This window comes from Lathyrus oleraceus, chromosome 2 (genome assembly GCF_024323335.1).
Source record: "Lathyrus oleraceus cultivar Zhongwan6 chromosome 2, CAAS_Psat_ZW6_1.0, whole genome shotgun sequence".
Classification (NCBI taxonomy): Eukaryota; Viridiplantae; Streptophyta; class Magnoliopsida; order Fabales; family Fabaceae; genus Lathyrus; species Lathyrus oleraceus.
Window position 1 is genome coordinate 421,763,452 of NC_066580.1, and position 16,310 is coordinate 421,779,761.

General features: G+C 35.1%; 1 protein-coding gene across 1 annotated transcript; it reads right to left on the reverse strand.

The window, feature by feature from the left end:
- Window positions 1-212: 212 nt before the first annotated feature.
- LOC127121496 (uncharacterized) lies at window positions 213-2,247 on the reverse strand. Its single transcript, XM_051051987.1, has 3 exons — window positions 1,055-2,247; window positions 633-674; window positions 213-289 (listed from the first exon to the last, which is right to left on the reverse strand). Exons 1-2 carry the CDS (start codon window positions 2,195-2,197, stop codon window positions 636-638), a joined length of 1,182 nt encoding a protein of 393 aa, XP_050907944.1. The 5' UTR covers window positions 2,198-2,247; the 3' UTR covers window positions 213-289; window positions 633-635.
- Window positions 2,248-16,310: the final 14,063 nt, after the last annotated feature.

The window sequence follows — 16,310 nt, forward strand, 5'->3', positions numbered from 1 at the left end:
TAAAAATTACATAATTTATTAAATATAATATTTATTTTAAAATAAATAATTTATTAAATATAACATTTATTCTGAAACAAAGGCAGTACTTTGAACTTGCCACAATTAAAATTACTTAAATTACTTAGTATAAGTAATATAAAGTAATAATAATAAGAAAACTATAATGTTTCAAAATGTCAAACATAAGACATTTATTTCTAAACAAGAGTCTTAAATCTCTATCGCAAAACACGAAGAGGGAGCTTTTAGTCCATTGTTTTCTTCCACGTCAAAGAGCCTTGCTTTCCTAAAATACAATATAAAATAATTGTTGTACAATTTCGTTCAAGAATATATATATATATATATATATATATATATATATATATATATATATATATATATATATATATATATATATATATATATATATATATATACACTTATCCTTCTTATTTATTTTAAATAAATTTTGATTTTTTAAATGCATTGAATAATCAATGTATATAACTTATATATAATCATATACATCTTATTCAATAAATATAAAAAATTAAAATTTATTTATAATAAAAAATAAAGGGTGTATAATATATATAATAGTTATTTATAATAAAAAATGAAGGGGGTATAATATATATAATAGTTACCCTTCAGTGTGGAACAGGGAGTCGAAGAAAATCTCCTGGATTCTGTAAATTAGAGAAAAAGATAGAAATCTTAAAATCATAATATATGTAACTAATATGATGTAAGTTCAGTTTGTAAATTTCAAAACTTTATACATATGTATATTAAATAGATAATTAAAAAGAAAATATTGGAGTCCAAAATCACATCTATTAGTAATAAGCTTCAAATCTAATCATGCAAATGAACTTTTGTGATATTAATATATGATCTATTTTGATGGATTTATGAGAAGCTAGCAATATCTCATGGATTTATTTCATATGTTAGATATGCAACACTGTATTTGCATCGTGACTAAAAAGTACTTAAACCCTAACAAATAATTTGGTCAAATAAAAAAAAGCAATTAAAATAAAATAAAATAAGTGCAATTTATTACCTTCTTATCCAAAATGCAAGCAAAAGGGACAGAGCAATCAAGCAAAGGTTGTCCACAATTTCTTATGTAGTCATAAACAGTTTTATTGTATTCCACAGTCCCAAAATTTGTGTAGTAGTTCCCACTGAACTCGTCTAAGTAAAAATAGACGTGATATCCACGCTTGAAAAATACCAAATCATGGTAAGGATGATAGGATAAGAATTCACCATAGGTATTAAGAGGCAAGAACTCTTCATTCTCTATGTGAAAAATCATGTCCCATGTATAACAGGTTGAATTGTTTGTAACACATTCAATGAGTTCAAAAAGCCAAAAATTCAGCCCCCTACATAAGACTAACATGAGTTTGTCGTCTTTGGAACTTATTTCCCATCGACAACCATCCAAAAGACAATCAGAATGTAGTGATATTAATTCAGTTTGTTTTAAAACATTCTCCTGCGGATCAACTTTAATTTTGACCAGATATCCAGATCTGAAGAGTCGATAAATTGATCCTTTTATATAAATTGATTTTTGGACCCATTTGGACTTATTAATATGTTGAGGTAAATTAATATTCACAGTAGTCCAAAGACCTGTCATAGAAGAGAAAATGTTGATATGGCGATGACCTTGAAAGCGTACGATCTTAAAGAATCTAGATTCTTTAGGATCATATGCGAGAGCAGCATACGAATAACTTCCTGACTTTTGACCTTTAGCCTTTGGAACAGCCACACATTGTTCGGTTTTGGGGTTTATGACATAATAATAATATACATCACGAGTGATGTTCAAAGCCCTACCATTGTTGTGACAAAACAAATATAACCCATTACATGTGTCTAACAGTTTTTTGGGTCTTGTTTCGCAATGCATAACTAATGAACACCAATGAAATATGTTTTGCAATTCCCTATGTGGGTTTGGTAGGAAATTGTGAGGAACCACAAATGGTAGTAATGGACGCTCCTTTGGTAAAGTTGTGTTTATGATTATATTTCGCCATTGATGTGAGACACACATGGAATTTGATTGTTCCTCTAAAGACAACCTACAAAATATATTTGATTGAAGCTCCAAAGGGAGCTTGTTGAAGAAGGATTTAGGTGTCCTACTTCTGAAAGTTCTCTTCTTTCTAACTATCCAACTTTCCATTAAAATGGTGATTATGACTATTAGAGAGAAACAATTTCAGAGAGAGAGACCTCTTTTGGTGAAAGACTACTTGACATATACACCATAGTTCACATTTTATAGGACATTTTCAGGTTAAGAAAATAATGTTCATAGTCAATATAATTTTAGTTTTTTTCTATACATAGAATAAATATTTGCAATAAAATATAATCAAAAGGAGTAATCTGTATTTAGTTCAAAATTTAGACTAAAAACATTTAATTTTCAGATATATTTTTACATAAATTTTGTTATAAAAAGACTATCTAAGTGTAATTCCTTTATTCATTGTCAATCACAATATTGAGTAAAATATGAAGAAACAATGATACATAGTTTTTAAAAAAACAACTCATTATTACATATATTTAAAATATTTTATTTTTTTATTTAAATAATTTAATTAATATTTTTAATTATCATTTATGGTTTTAAATTTTAAATAAAGAAATATAAGGGAATAGAAGAAGTGTCGAGAAGAAAAGTTATATTTATTTGAATTCAATGGACATTAATAATTAAATTTGAGACACTATTTTTGTATATTTATTGACTTTTTAAAAAATTGTTTTTTTATGCTAATATTTTATACACAACATATTAATATTTTGAGTTTCTCATAAATGAACAAAACAAATATTTTTTCAATCAAGTCAAAATAGATAAATAAATAAAAGAAAAAAAAAAGTAAATCAAAGTTTCAAAAATAAACAAATAATTTTTTTGTAATTATAAAACCTCTTTTAGTTTTTTTAAAAAGTTATTTTTTGAAAATTTGTTTGTCTTAAAATATTAGACAATACTTAATTTATAGATACACTTTTCTCTCTAGATATATCTATTATCAATAATATGTATTTGTTTTCAAAATATAAAAATTAAATATTAAATATATGTATATCCAAAAATGTGTTGGGCCATCATGAGGTGCATCTATATTTGGTCAAGACGAACACATAAGTGATAAAGAGACACCACATATTCATCCAAAATCTTAAGGTAATAGGTGTATGAGTCATTTTACTTATAAAGTGTTCAACCTCCACCTTAAGCAATGTGGGACTTCCAACTCACACTGTAGCGGTAAATTCATGACCATTAAGCTATAGATAAACTTAACGCAAATAAAACCAGAGTCACCACCGCGCTTTTATTGTTTTCAAAGGAAAAGGGAAAAGTACGAACAAAACCCAAAGATAAGAAGTTTTCAAATCAAAATTAATAAAATGTCAGAGATTACAGGTAATGGGGGTTGGTTACACAAAGGGAAGGTGTTAGCACTCAAAGTGTCCTAGGTACTCCTAGGGAACTCTTTTTTATGTGTGCATGTGTTTTAGTATGAAATGATGTTTGCAATAAATAGAGTGGGGGGATGAGAAAAGAATTTATTAATTATATTTTTGTGTTTGACAAGACCTTCGGACTTGTGCCTACGTACCACCATAAAAATGATGGATAAAAACCTCGTAGTTCGTGGTAACAATTTCAAAGTGAGTAGATTGCTTTTAATAAAAGTTTAAATTTAAAAGAGGCACAAAAGGGTCCAAAAGAGTTTGAATGTGTGTTAGTTCTTTTTGTCTTTTGAAATTTTAAGTCAATATGATTAGGTTAATTTACAAGTTTGATTTAAGAAAAGAGTTTAAAATGCAATGGCATAAGGCCAAAGTTTCTAATTTATAATGAAGTCTAAGTTTAAAAATCACAAGCAAATAAGATTTTGAAAAGAGGGAGAGATTTGAAATTTAAGAAGTGGGAGGAGATGAAGAGACTAATCCTAAGCAAAAACTTAAAAGTTAAGAGTTGAAAAGATCTGACCAATGGGATGCAATCCAATAGACAAGAATGTCATATAGAAACCCCTTTTTCCTTTGGACTTTAAAATCAAGCAATATCAATAAGCAAGCAAGATGAAGAGCAAGACATCAAATAAAGATAGCCACATCCAAGCAAGCAACTTCATAGTCTTCTTCTTAATCTTCCCCACGTATCATATGACATACTCTTTGAATGGCTCAGAATAAGGCATTAGACACAGGTTCAAAGTAACATTTGCATCAAGACCATGTAGCAGATGAACTCCAAATGATCTCAACACATACATCAGATGAAAGCTCATATCACAATGATTTGGTTTCAGAAATGTTGGCATTGGCCAAGTCCTTTTGCATAGGGAATGTTGCCTAATTCTAAGTCCAAAGCTCAGATCAAATCCAACAGTCCACACAAAAATTTTTAGGAGGTTTTTGCTGTTTATTAAGTATTTTAAGGTCCTAAGACCACAAACACAAACAAGATACACAAACAAGTATATACAATCACAATATATGGCTCAAATGAGCAAAGTGAAAATGACATAGACATAAACAAGTTAAATGAGATGTATAATGACAAATGATAAATGGCTTGAATTTAAAGTGCATAAAGTAAATGACTTGAAATTAAAAAGTTAGTCAAATGTTAGTTGATTAGAAGTTAGTGGAGTTTTGCTTTTCCATTGTTTAAGTCATTCTTTGGAGAACACTCAACCCTCTATTCACAAGCATGGATCCTTGAACCAAGACATCTTCCAAAGGAAGGAAAAAATGTCAAGTTTCCACACAATACCATGAAATGGGGGAGACTTACAATCTCACTTACTAGAATGCTATGCCTTTTGTGTCAAAATTTAGCGTTATGTTAAGCAATCGTAATTGGACTTATGTAGAAGTCACAACTATCTGAGATCGGGCAATAATTTTTTTGGTGTTAATGCATGTTAGAGATATGGTATAATGAACCATACTCCTAAGAGATACCACACACAAAAAGAAAATGATCAAAGGGTGGACTTAATCTCATCCATACTTGTATTGGTTCATGAACCAATTAGCCTTAGGATATTGAGATGTCATTGGCTAATTAGAGGAATGGGATAGAAAGGGATTGAAGATGAAGAGGGAGAGGAGATGAGACAAACACAAATTGGTCATGAGAGAGTTTTATCAAATTAAAATCATTCATTCATTTTGGGAGATGAAATATACATTTTATCAATCCCCTAAATCCAATGATTTTAATCCAACAAAAGTCAAATCAACCTTGACCAAGGCCCAAACACATAATCAAACTTCACAAGTCAATAAAAATGGCTCAACACAATTTATTCACAACTAAACAAATTAAAAATCAATTTAAAATGCATTAAATTAAATTATGTTTGATCAAAAACCTAAAACCTCTTCAAAATATCAAATAAATGGCCAAGAGATTTATCATAGGTCAAACAAGGTCAAAGGACCTTGGAGAAAACATTTCACTATTTTTGAAAAGTCAAAAGTATTTTTAAATAATTAAAAATATACACAAAAACAATTAAATCATGAAAAATATCAATGTTGATCCAAAAAATGATTTTAATTCAGAAAATGAAAGAGGAAAATATTTAATTTTTTTTTTGGTAAAAGTCCCATATTTTTTGGATCAATAATGAAATTAATATGAATTAATGAAAATAAAGCAATTAAAATGAAAATTCAAAAATTCAAAAATATGTGGACCATCTGATCTCCCTCATTAATTGAGGTGGCATATTAGATGGTCCAAAGCACGCGTTCTATGTGTTCCTTAGTCAAATGAGATGCACGCGTGGTAACTAGAACCAGTGCACAAGATTAAAACAATTTGAATGGATCATATGGTTGAGACGCTTCCAACACATCACCGGAGCCAGAGCTCCGGTCTTCTTCTCCGGTGGACCTCACCGGACTGGTCCACCTTCAACCATCACCAAAATGAAAAAGCAAGACATGGATTTAAAGAAAAAATGCTCAGGAGCTCGAATCTGGACTCAATTTAGTCTAACTCAAAGTATATGAGAAGATACAGGAAGTTGAATTTTGAGGATCATGAACTGAGTTGCTTCGATTTGACCTCAAAGCAACTCAATCTTGTTGCCTACATTGGTAGGACTTCAGACAACCAAAAATCAACAATAATAGTGGAGAATTGAGAGAGAATCGAAGAGGAGAAGTTTCTGAAAAATCACCTTCGAGTTGATCCAATTTCACTTGATCTTGATTTGGATTTGATTGCTTTCTCCTCCTCTTGCTTGCAGAAACGAAATGGAATGAAAATGGAAGTGAATTTCTGGAGTTTGAACTTCCAAACAGATGGTGAAGTTCAAGCTCGATTTCAAGAGAAATCTCAGAAAATTCTATGACAGTGAGGGTTTGCAATGGTCTAGCAAAGCTTGGGCAAGGTGTTGATGATGAATCTGGAGCCTTAAGCTTGTTTAAATAGGCAATGTGTTTGATATTTGCACCACTTGAAAATTGGACAAAATTAGCAACTTCCTCGCATGGGTGCATGGGCAATCATTTGGGCCTCAAGAGTGATGCAATCCAATTCCAAATCGTGTACAAAGTCTGTTGAAACCATCATGTGCAAGCATGCAAATGGAAATGATCATGTGAAGTTCAATCTTTGCCAAAACATTTCCCATAATGAAACCATATGTAGTTCCCTCAAATTTAGTCGAAATGAGATGATCTTGGATGTTTTTAGAAAGGTGAGATCAAGGGGAACAACTTTCATGTTGAACACTTTTTTATTTGAAGTGTGGATCATGATGAATTTTGAGGTGAAAATTTGGGAAATCAAACATATTTGAAAAATTTCTAAGTCCCAAGTCAAATGTTCACTTCTTCCACCTTGAATAACTTTTTCTATGGACTTCAAATGAGAAATGCTCCTTCATCAAAGTTGTAGCTATTTCAAACCTATTAAATTTGTTCACCCAATTTTACCTCATTTGGATTTGACATGAAGGCGTTATGCATTTTAGAAGTTGAGGAAAATCACTTGTTCAATGGTATTGGTCCAAACATAAAAGTTTAAGTAGACATCTTGCATTAGATAATTCAATTTTAATGGCTTTCATATCATAAAAATTGAGAAAGTTATGGTCTTGGGAAGTTGACCTCCAAACTAGGGTTTAGACAAAATGAACTATAATCTTTCACCATAAAAAATGACTTTCCAAGAAAAACTAGCTCTTTAGCTAAACATGAAAGTTGTTTTTAATGTCATTTAGAGTAACTTTTCTCTTGGAATCATTTTCATATGACAAAAGTTGTAGGAGATAGGGTCTAGGGAACCCCAGTTTTGACAGTTGACTTTCTCTGGTCAACCACCATGAACCAACTTGCTAGCTTGACATTCTCTTGACTTTTGGGACTCATGGAGGATCATATATGCATAAGATAATGTAAGGTTAAGTATCCCTTGAAATATTTGATCAATTGTTGAAGAAACTTGTTGAAGAAGTCACACAAGATACCCAGATGAATTAGGATTTCCCAGGCAAACCAACTCCAAACTTTTGATGATTTCTTGATCAAAATAACATGTGAAGATCATGGGGATTCATATATGATACTTAGAGCCAATGTAAGCCAATTCTTGATTGAGCTCCTTGCATTGAGGGTCTTAAACCCTAGATATGAGCTTGCTAGAGAATAGGTGAGCATACACACTACCTACAAAAGCAACAAACTATACATTGACATATTTTTGGTATTTTGGTTAGTAAATAATGAAAAATGAAGTATGATACAATCAAATGTGCTTGGTGATCTCTCCAAATGAAAACCCAATGAATGAGGGGTAAGGAGAATGCCAAGGTGTGATCCTAATGCTAATGCATATGATGAGAATAGCATGAGGGATCTTTGGGTCAAAATTGAGGTCTTACAACTTCCCCTATTTAAGGACGTTCTAACTAAGGAGATGAAGGTTAAAAATCTTTGTATCGACTCAATAGAATGGACTTAAATAACAACAATAGAAACAAATTTTGGTCCCTAAGAGACCTCATGATGCATATGATATGAAATGCTAAAAATATTCTCTGTGGGAAAAATGTTGCCACAAAGGAAAAGAATCTAGAGAGACTTAAAGTCCGCAGGAGCATAATGCGTTTCATAAGGAAAACTCACTGGGGAGACAGAGACTCTAGAGAATAAAAGATCCGCGTAGGCCAGGCTACGGCTTAAAACTGCTGGGGGACATAAGGGATTCTATGAAAATAAATCAGTGGAAAGACTCAGCTGGGGAATAAAAGGAACCTCTGCAGGGGAAACGGGTAGATCGGAACAAAGCTGAAATACTCGAACCAAGTAGGAAAAGGCGTTTTCGCTGAGGAAATACGCACTCAAACTCAACTAGGGAAGACATGATCTTCAACACAGGAGTAACATAAATGTATTATCCACTACCGGTTACTGGGTACGGAGATAACAAGTTCTGACAGAGAGGACATCTGTTACCGGTTAGGGTAAACATATCAAGGATGACTCACTAAGGGCAACAGGAGGTGTATATATTACCAGTTATTGGGTAAGAATAAACTGCTGGGAAAAGCCAAAATAGGGTTTACAACTACCGGTTACTAGGCAGAAAACCAAAGAGAGAGAATATCCGTCACTGGTTAAAGTGATCATATCAAGGATAGACTCAAAAGGAAGAATAACCGTCATTAGTTAAGATGAACATATCAAGGATAAACTGTCGGGGGAAAGCAGGAATTACATCTATCAATTACTGGATAGAATACTGAAAAGAGGATATCCATCATTGGTTAGGATGAACATATCAAGGATAAACTCTGAGGGGAGAAATAGGAATTACATCTATCAGTTACTGGATAGAAAACCAAAAGAGAGAATATTCGTCGCCGGTTAAAGCGAACATATCAAGGATAGACTCCGCAAGGGGAAGCAGGATTTACAACTACCGGTTACTGAGTAGAATACCACAAAGAGGAGGAAACCCGTCATCGGTTAGGATGAACATATCAAGGATTAACCCTCTGGGAATGAAATAGGTATTATAACTACCTTTTTATTGGGTAGAATACTAAAAGAGAGAATATCCGTCATCGGTTAGGATGAACATATCAAGGATAGACTTCCCGGGGAAATGTGAAAACGAATCTGCTGGGGAGAAAGGTTACTCTTGCCGGATATTGGGAAAAAGTAAAATACTCGTAAATCGAGAAGAATATTACCAGTTACTAGGTAATAGACTCTCAGGGGGACCAAAAGTATTTATCTAGGCAAGATCTAGAAAGAAACGATCAATCAAAGACTCAACCCAATTAGGACATAACTCAGGGAGAATGGCTTCATCCAGATGATCAATTGGGGAGGAAACTAAAATAATAATCATCCACGAGGAAATAACTCAGTGGGGAATGAGAAAGGTTGAAATCTTTCTGCTTAGGGGGATGACACTCTATAATTGAAAGAGGACAGACATACCAAATCTGCATGGGGAAAAGGACACCACCATAGTAGAGGATTAGAGAAATAATGAATCACAAAGTGCAAATAATAATACAATAATGAAATCTATGAATGTATATGTATATGTATATGTATATGTATATATGATGATTATGCTGACAAAACGATCACAAAGGATACAACTGTTGCTGGTTTGAATCATCAATACAATGCTCGGCCAATCTCAACAGGAGGGAACCAACTGGAGAGGGAGAACGTGAATCAACATTCTCAAAGGCTCAACCCTGGTTGGGGAAGAGGGAAGATCTGCTGAGAAGCTGCACTACCAACTTTGCGGGGAATTTTAGGTCAACACCATATCAAATGGGAGACAACCTTGCAGAGGATCCAACATAATGCTCTAGAATTAGTGTTGCATGAAATCCGTTGGAGACCTGAAGGGAAACCAGAATCTGGTGTTAGATCTATGCAAACTGAGAAAACGTGCCTACAACTCACGGGAAGCAAAATGCAGACTCGGCTGGAGAAACCAACAAAAATCCGGTTGGAGATGTTGAAATGTCGTTGGGGGTGAAACAGAGATCACGTCAACTGCTTGGGGAAAACCAAACAATGCTTCGCATTTTAGGACTTACTGGTTTTCAGACCGTTGTTGATATTCCTTAAATGAAATCGATTGCTCTTAAAGTATCAGCTTTTATTATTTAAGAAAATAAGATTTTGATTTTTAAAATTCAATTTCAAAATTATCATCATAATTAAATTCTGTTTAGCTGAAATAAACAAGATTAGAAGCAATTGGATAAAAAGCTCAACTTTATTTAATAGAATGGTATTCTGTAAATGACAAGACTCCATAGATCTTTACAAAAGTTGAAAAATGGTAATTTACATGGAAAAGGGTTACATTGAATACAATGACCACTAATCCTTCTACCGACCTTAATATTCATTGTGCTATTGGCTTTGGTTGAAGATGAATCAGAACCAAATGTTGTGCTCAAGAAAGTTTTCAAGACTGAAGATCAGCAGGATGTAGTTACTTGCCATGATCCCTAATTTTGCATAAATTTCCCCAAGGTGGGGTACTCAACTTATCGGGATAAATTTTCTGTTTTATGTCTCTAACTTTTGCCTGGATCGCCCTTTCGGGTTTTCAACTTAGCGATCTATTCTTTTCTTTTTTAGGCGAAGTATTTCTTGACTGCATCGACATTCACAGGACGCGTGAACTCTTCACCATCCCTAGTTATAAGAATCAAAGCACCACCTGAAAAGGCTCTCTTAACAACGTATGGGCCTTCATAATTAGGAGTCCATTTTCCCCTAGAATCTATTTTAAAGGATAAAATCTTCTTGAGCACAAGGTCACCTTCTCTAAACACACGAGGTCTGACCTTCTTATCAAATGCCTTCTTCCTTCTCTGCTGATATAACTGACCATGATACATGGCAGTTAACCTCTTCTCTTCAATCAAATTTAACTGGTCATACCTGGTCTGACACCATTCAACCTCTGTCAACTTGGCTTCCATCAAAACACGCTGTGACGGGATCTCGACCTCTACTGGGAGCACAACTTCCATACCTTAAACAAGTGAGAAAGGGGTTGCCCCTGTTGAAGTGCGGATGGATGTACGATACCCGTGCAAAGCAAATGGGAGAATCTCATGCCAATCCTTGTATGTCACAACCATCTTCTGGATGATCTTCTTAATGTTCTTATTTGCAGCTTCAACAACCCCATTCATCTTAGGTCTATAGGGAGAAGAATTATGGTGTGCAATCTTGAAGTCTTTACAAAGAGCTTCAACCATGTTATTATTTAAGTTTGATCCATTATCAGTAATGATCTTACTTGGCACACCATACCGACATATAATTTGATTCTTGATAAACCTTACAACAACTTGCTTGGTTACATTCGCATATGATGCCGCTTCAACCCACTTTGTGAAGTAGTCAATAGCTACCAAAATGAAACGATGTCCGTTTGAAGCTTTGGGCTCAATCATGCCAATCATATCAATTCCCCACATGGAGAAGGGCCATGGAGAGGAAATGACATTCAATAGTGTTAGAGGAACATGAATCTTATTTACATATATTTGAAACTTGTGGCATTTCTTCACAAACTTGCAACAGTCAGATTCCATTGTCAGCCAATAGTAACCTGCTCTCAACATCTTCTTAGCCATAGCATGTCCATTGGAATGAGTACCAAAGGAACCTTCATGGACTTCAGTTATCAACAGGTCTGCTTCGTGTCTATCCACGCATTTGAGCAAACCATATCGAAGTTTCTCTTGTAAAGCACATCACCATTCAGGTAGAAATTGCCAGCTAATCTCCTCAAAGTCTTCTTATCTTTCAAAGATGCCCCAGGAGGGTAAGTCTGACTTTGGAGGAAACACTTGATATCAAAATACCACGGCTTTTCATCTTTGATCTCTTCAACAGCAAACACATGTGTTGGCCTATCAAGATGCATCACAGTCAGATTGGGAACTTCATTCCAGAACTTCACCATAATCATTGAAGCCAACGTTGCAAGAGCATCTGCCATCCAGTTCTCATCTCGAGGGATATGATGAAATTTAACCTTTGTAAAGAAAGTTAAAATCCTTCTTTCATAATCTCTATATGGTATCAACTCGGGTTGATTCGTCTCCCATTCACCCTTGATCTGATTCACAATCAAAGCTGAATCTCCATAGATGTCTAAATACTTGATTCTGAGATCAATGGCCTCTTCAAGCCCCATAATGCAAGCTTCATACTCAGCCATGTTGTTCGTACACTTGAAAGTCAATCTAGTTGTAAATGGAAAATGAGTGCCTTAAGGAGTAATAATCACTCCCCCAATGCCATTACCATACTGATTAACAGCTCCATCAAATACCATGCCCCAACGGGAACCAGGTTCTGGCCCTTCTTCAAGCAATGGTTCATCATAATCTTTCATTTTCAAGTACAAGATCTCTTCATCAGGAAAATCGTACTGCACTGGTTGATAATCTTCAATAGGCTGGTGTGCCAAATGGTCAGCCAAAACACTACCTCTGATCGCTTTCTGAGATCAGTATTCAATATCATATTCTGATAACAATATCCGCCAATGGGAAATCCTCCCAGTTAAAGTAGGCTTCTGAAAAAATAGTCTTGACCAACCCCATGCTTGGAGCAAAACAGCACATCTAGAAAAGGTAGATGTGTCTTTGTGTGAATTTTTACACAGAGAGCTATAAATATAGGCCAGACAAGCGGATCCCCAACTGTAACTTCCTATTCTATCTACATGTCTTAGTAAAGATAAATACATAACATGCATACTAGATCCGCTACCTTCGGGAAATAAAAAAGAACCAATTAAAAGCATAATGTAACACCTAGTTTTTATTATTCGAGCCTCTTCGTAGAATTCTTATCTAAATGTAAGCTGTTATAGTATGCCTTAAGGCGTGAAAGGAGTATACCTTAACCTCTTGAGTTATCATCTAACAAATCAGCATCCAAGAGGTCCATGCAAATTGAATTCACATGGTTGGTTTTACCATTTACAGCTTTACATTCAATAGGCAGTCCCAATAGCATGTAGGCATCTTCTAACATCACGGTACACTCACCGATTGGAAACCAGAATGTGTGTGTCTCGGGACGCCATCTTTCACATAACGTAAGAATGAATTTATTATCCACTGACCAAGATATTATTTTGCTTATATGTCAAAAACTGGCGAGTTCGACATACGGTTGAATCATCGGGTTCATGTGTACATATTAGTGGACCCGAGTACGGAACCTTGAAACATCCTATAAAAGAAACAACAAAACACGTTACGAAGTTGATGTGTTATTAAAAGGTAATCTAGACAAATAACAAAAGAATTAAACGCTTACATAAGTTGCTATATTTGCAACTATTCCTATTTGCGATTCACCCATTGTGAGGATAGAAATTTTGTCGGAGATGAAAGAGGTTGGTGCAGATGAAAGAGGTTGTTGCAGATGAAAGATTTGATGTTGTTGAGGAAGTAGTGAGTGTTGGTGTGGAAGAAATGTGAGAGTCTCTTGCCTATTTATAAGGTGTGACATGCAAAAGTGTGGAAGCTTGGAAAAATGGGATTGCATGTGCTATCCAAATGAATTGGTACCCATGTGCATTTACTACATGCTAGCGCCAACAAAATTGGCGCCTCCTTAGGCTTATGCATGACACATCTAGACTCTGCATGCTTGGTTATAAGGTCTGCATGCTTGGTTACGAGGTCTGCATGCATGCAAGACATGGTGTCGCCAAATGGACTGGCGCCCATGTGCAAGCATTGCAAGCAAGCGCAAATTCATTTGGAGCTAAGGCTTGCATGTGTGACACGTGGCTTTCCTCTCTCTTGCATGCTGGACACATCACTTCCATCTAGCTTGCATGTTTGACACATGAGTCTGAGTTGCTTGCATGTTTGACACATCACTTTGGACTTGCTTGCATGTTAGACACATCACTTACCTATTTAAGTGTCTTACTATCTACATCCAACAATCAACACACATTCATCTGCAGCAGGAAATAGATTTTCATATGCACAAGAAATATTACAATGTCATCTTCACCGAAATATAGTGTCAATGTTTACTGCAATGGTGAGACATATGAGTCTGAGTTATACGGGTTTTGTTTTCGAAACACCGATACCATCCGACTTACGATCAAGAGAAATTCAAATTTCTTGCATCTGAAAAAATGAATTCAATCCTGCATAAGATCTGGTATTGTGTCAAAGATCACGTATCAGAATCCAATTTTTTTTAGAACGGTCAATGCAAGTTTTTCCCGCTAAAGGTACGGGATGATGAAGATGTTGAATAAATGTTTGTTAGTCACGAACATTCTGGTTGCAATTGTATTGAGTTGTATATTACTCTTCAACCAAGTATACCATCTCAGCAATCTCAAATAACTAATCAGGATGAATCTGATGAATTTGATTCATAATACTCTGATGACGTCGACCCAGAAGCAAAAGCAGAAGTCAACATCGTTGATGATGAAGAAGAAGAGATCGAGACACAGGTCGATCATATGTTAAACAACAACATTGAAGATGATGATCAACCAACACCATTACCTCTAAGTCATGTCTACAATCCGCCTCAACATATGATAAACATGGATCTGCTTGACGATGAAACATCCAACAGTTTTTTTTATAACCCGTATCCACTATCAGAAGGCGAGTTAAAGGTGCGAGACATGTTCTGCACTAAAGAAGAATGTGTGCAAGCTATCAAAAAAATTCACATGAATAACTCTACTGATTTCACAGTGAAACGCACTGACTCGAGAAGATATGTCATCGAATGTCGTAACATCCTTTGTAAGTTTCAGTTGGATGCGTCTCATAAAAAGAAAAACGACTCTTGGGAGATAGCTTCAATAGACTCACCTCATAGTTGCATTGCAAATAACATTGAACAAGATCACCGTAAATTAAGCGTTGCATTGATATGTCAAGACATTTGCCGCTTGTTAATAAAGACCCATCAGTGAAGGTGAGTATAATTATATCTCATATCAAAATAAGATATGATTATACTCCATCTTACAAGAAAGCGTGGATTGCAAGGACAAAGGCTGTTGAACGTGTATTCAGCAACTGGGAGGATTCATATAAAGAATTGTCACGGTTTTTATAGGCACTAAAAACATACGTACCAGAAACTGTTGCAATTATGGAGACATTGCCAACAATTACGCCAGACGGAACCTGTGTTGCTGGAAATAGAATCTTTCACCGTCTCTTTTGGGCGTTTGACCCGTGCATCAAAGGTTTTGCATTCTGCAAACCTATTATTCAAATTGATGGAACATGGTTATACGACAAATACAAGGGTACTTTGCTAATGGCGATTGCACAAGACGGCAACAACAATGTCTTTCCCATTGCCTTTGCTCTGGTTGAAGGTGAAACTGCTGGTGGTTGGGGTTTCTTTCTTCGACATCTCAGAACACATGTGGCTCCATAAGCCAAACTCTGTTTGATTTCTGATAGACATGCTGCCATTGAGAGTGCTTATAATAACCATGACAACGGATGGCATGACCCTCCTTCTACCCATGTCTATTTCATTAGACATATTGCATAAAACTTCATGCGTGTAATCAAAGATAAGAACCTTCGCAAGAAAGTGGTGAATGCTGGAAATGCTCTAACTCATCCGTCATTTCAATATTACCATGATGAAATTAGATTGTCTAATGAAGATGCAGGAAGATGGCTGGAAAACATACCAGTAGAGCAGTGGACAAGGGCATTTGAAGGAGGTTGTCGATGGGGCCACATGACAACAAACCTTGTGGAATGCATGAACGGCGTATTCAAAGGCATTAGAAATCTTCCAATAACCGTCTTAGTCAGATCAACCTATTATAGGTTGGCTTCTACCTTCGCAACCAAATGTGAAAGATGGAATGCGGTGTTAATGTCTGGGCAAATATTCAGTGAGTCTTTCATGAAAGTGATGAAAGAGGAGAGCATCAAAGCTAACACACACGCAGTAACAGCCTTTGACCGTCATAGGAAAAATTTCAGTGTACAGGAAACAATGGACCACAATGAGGGGAGACCAAATTTATCCTATGCTGTCAAACTAAACAGAAGTTGGTGCGACTGTGGAAAATTCCAGGCCTTTTGCACTCCTTGCTCCCATGTCATTGCACATGCACACATACTCGCCAGGATGCTTACATTCATCTATTTGATGTTTACAAGGCCATTACTGTCATGAATGTGTATAACAAAAGCTTCTCA

Coding starts and splice junctions, on each gene's coding strand:
- LOC127121496 (XM_051051987.1), bottom strand. CDS start 2,197: ATGGAAAGTTGGATAGTTAGAAAGAAGAGAACTTTCAGAAGTAGGACA. Junction 675..1,054: donor CTTGCATTTTGGATAAGAAG/GTAATAAATTGC, acceptor TCTAATTTACAG/AATCCAGGAGATTTTCTTCG.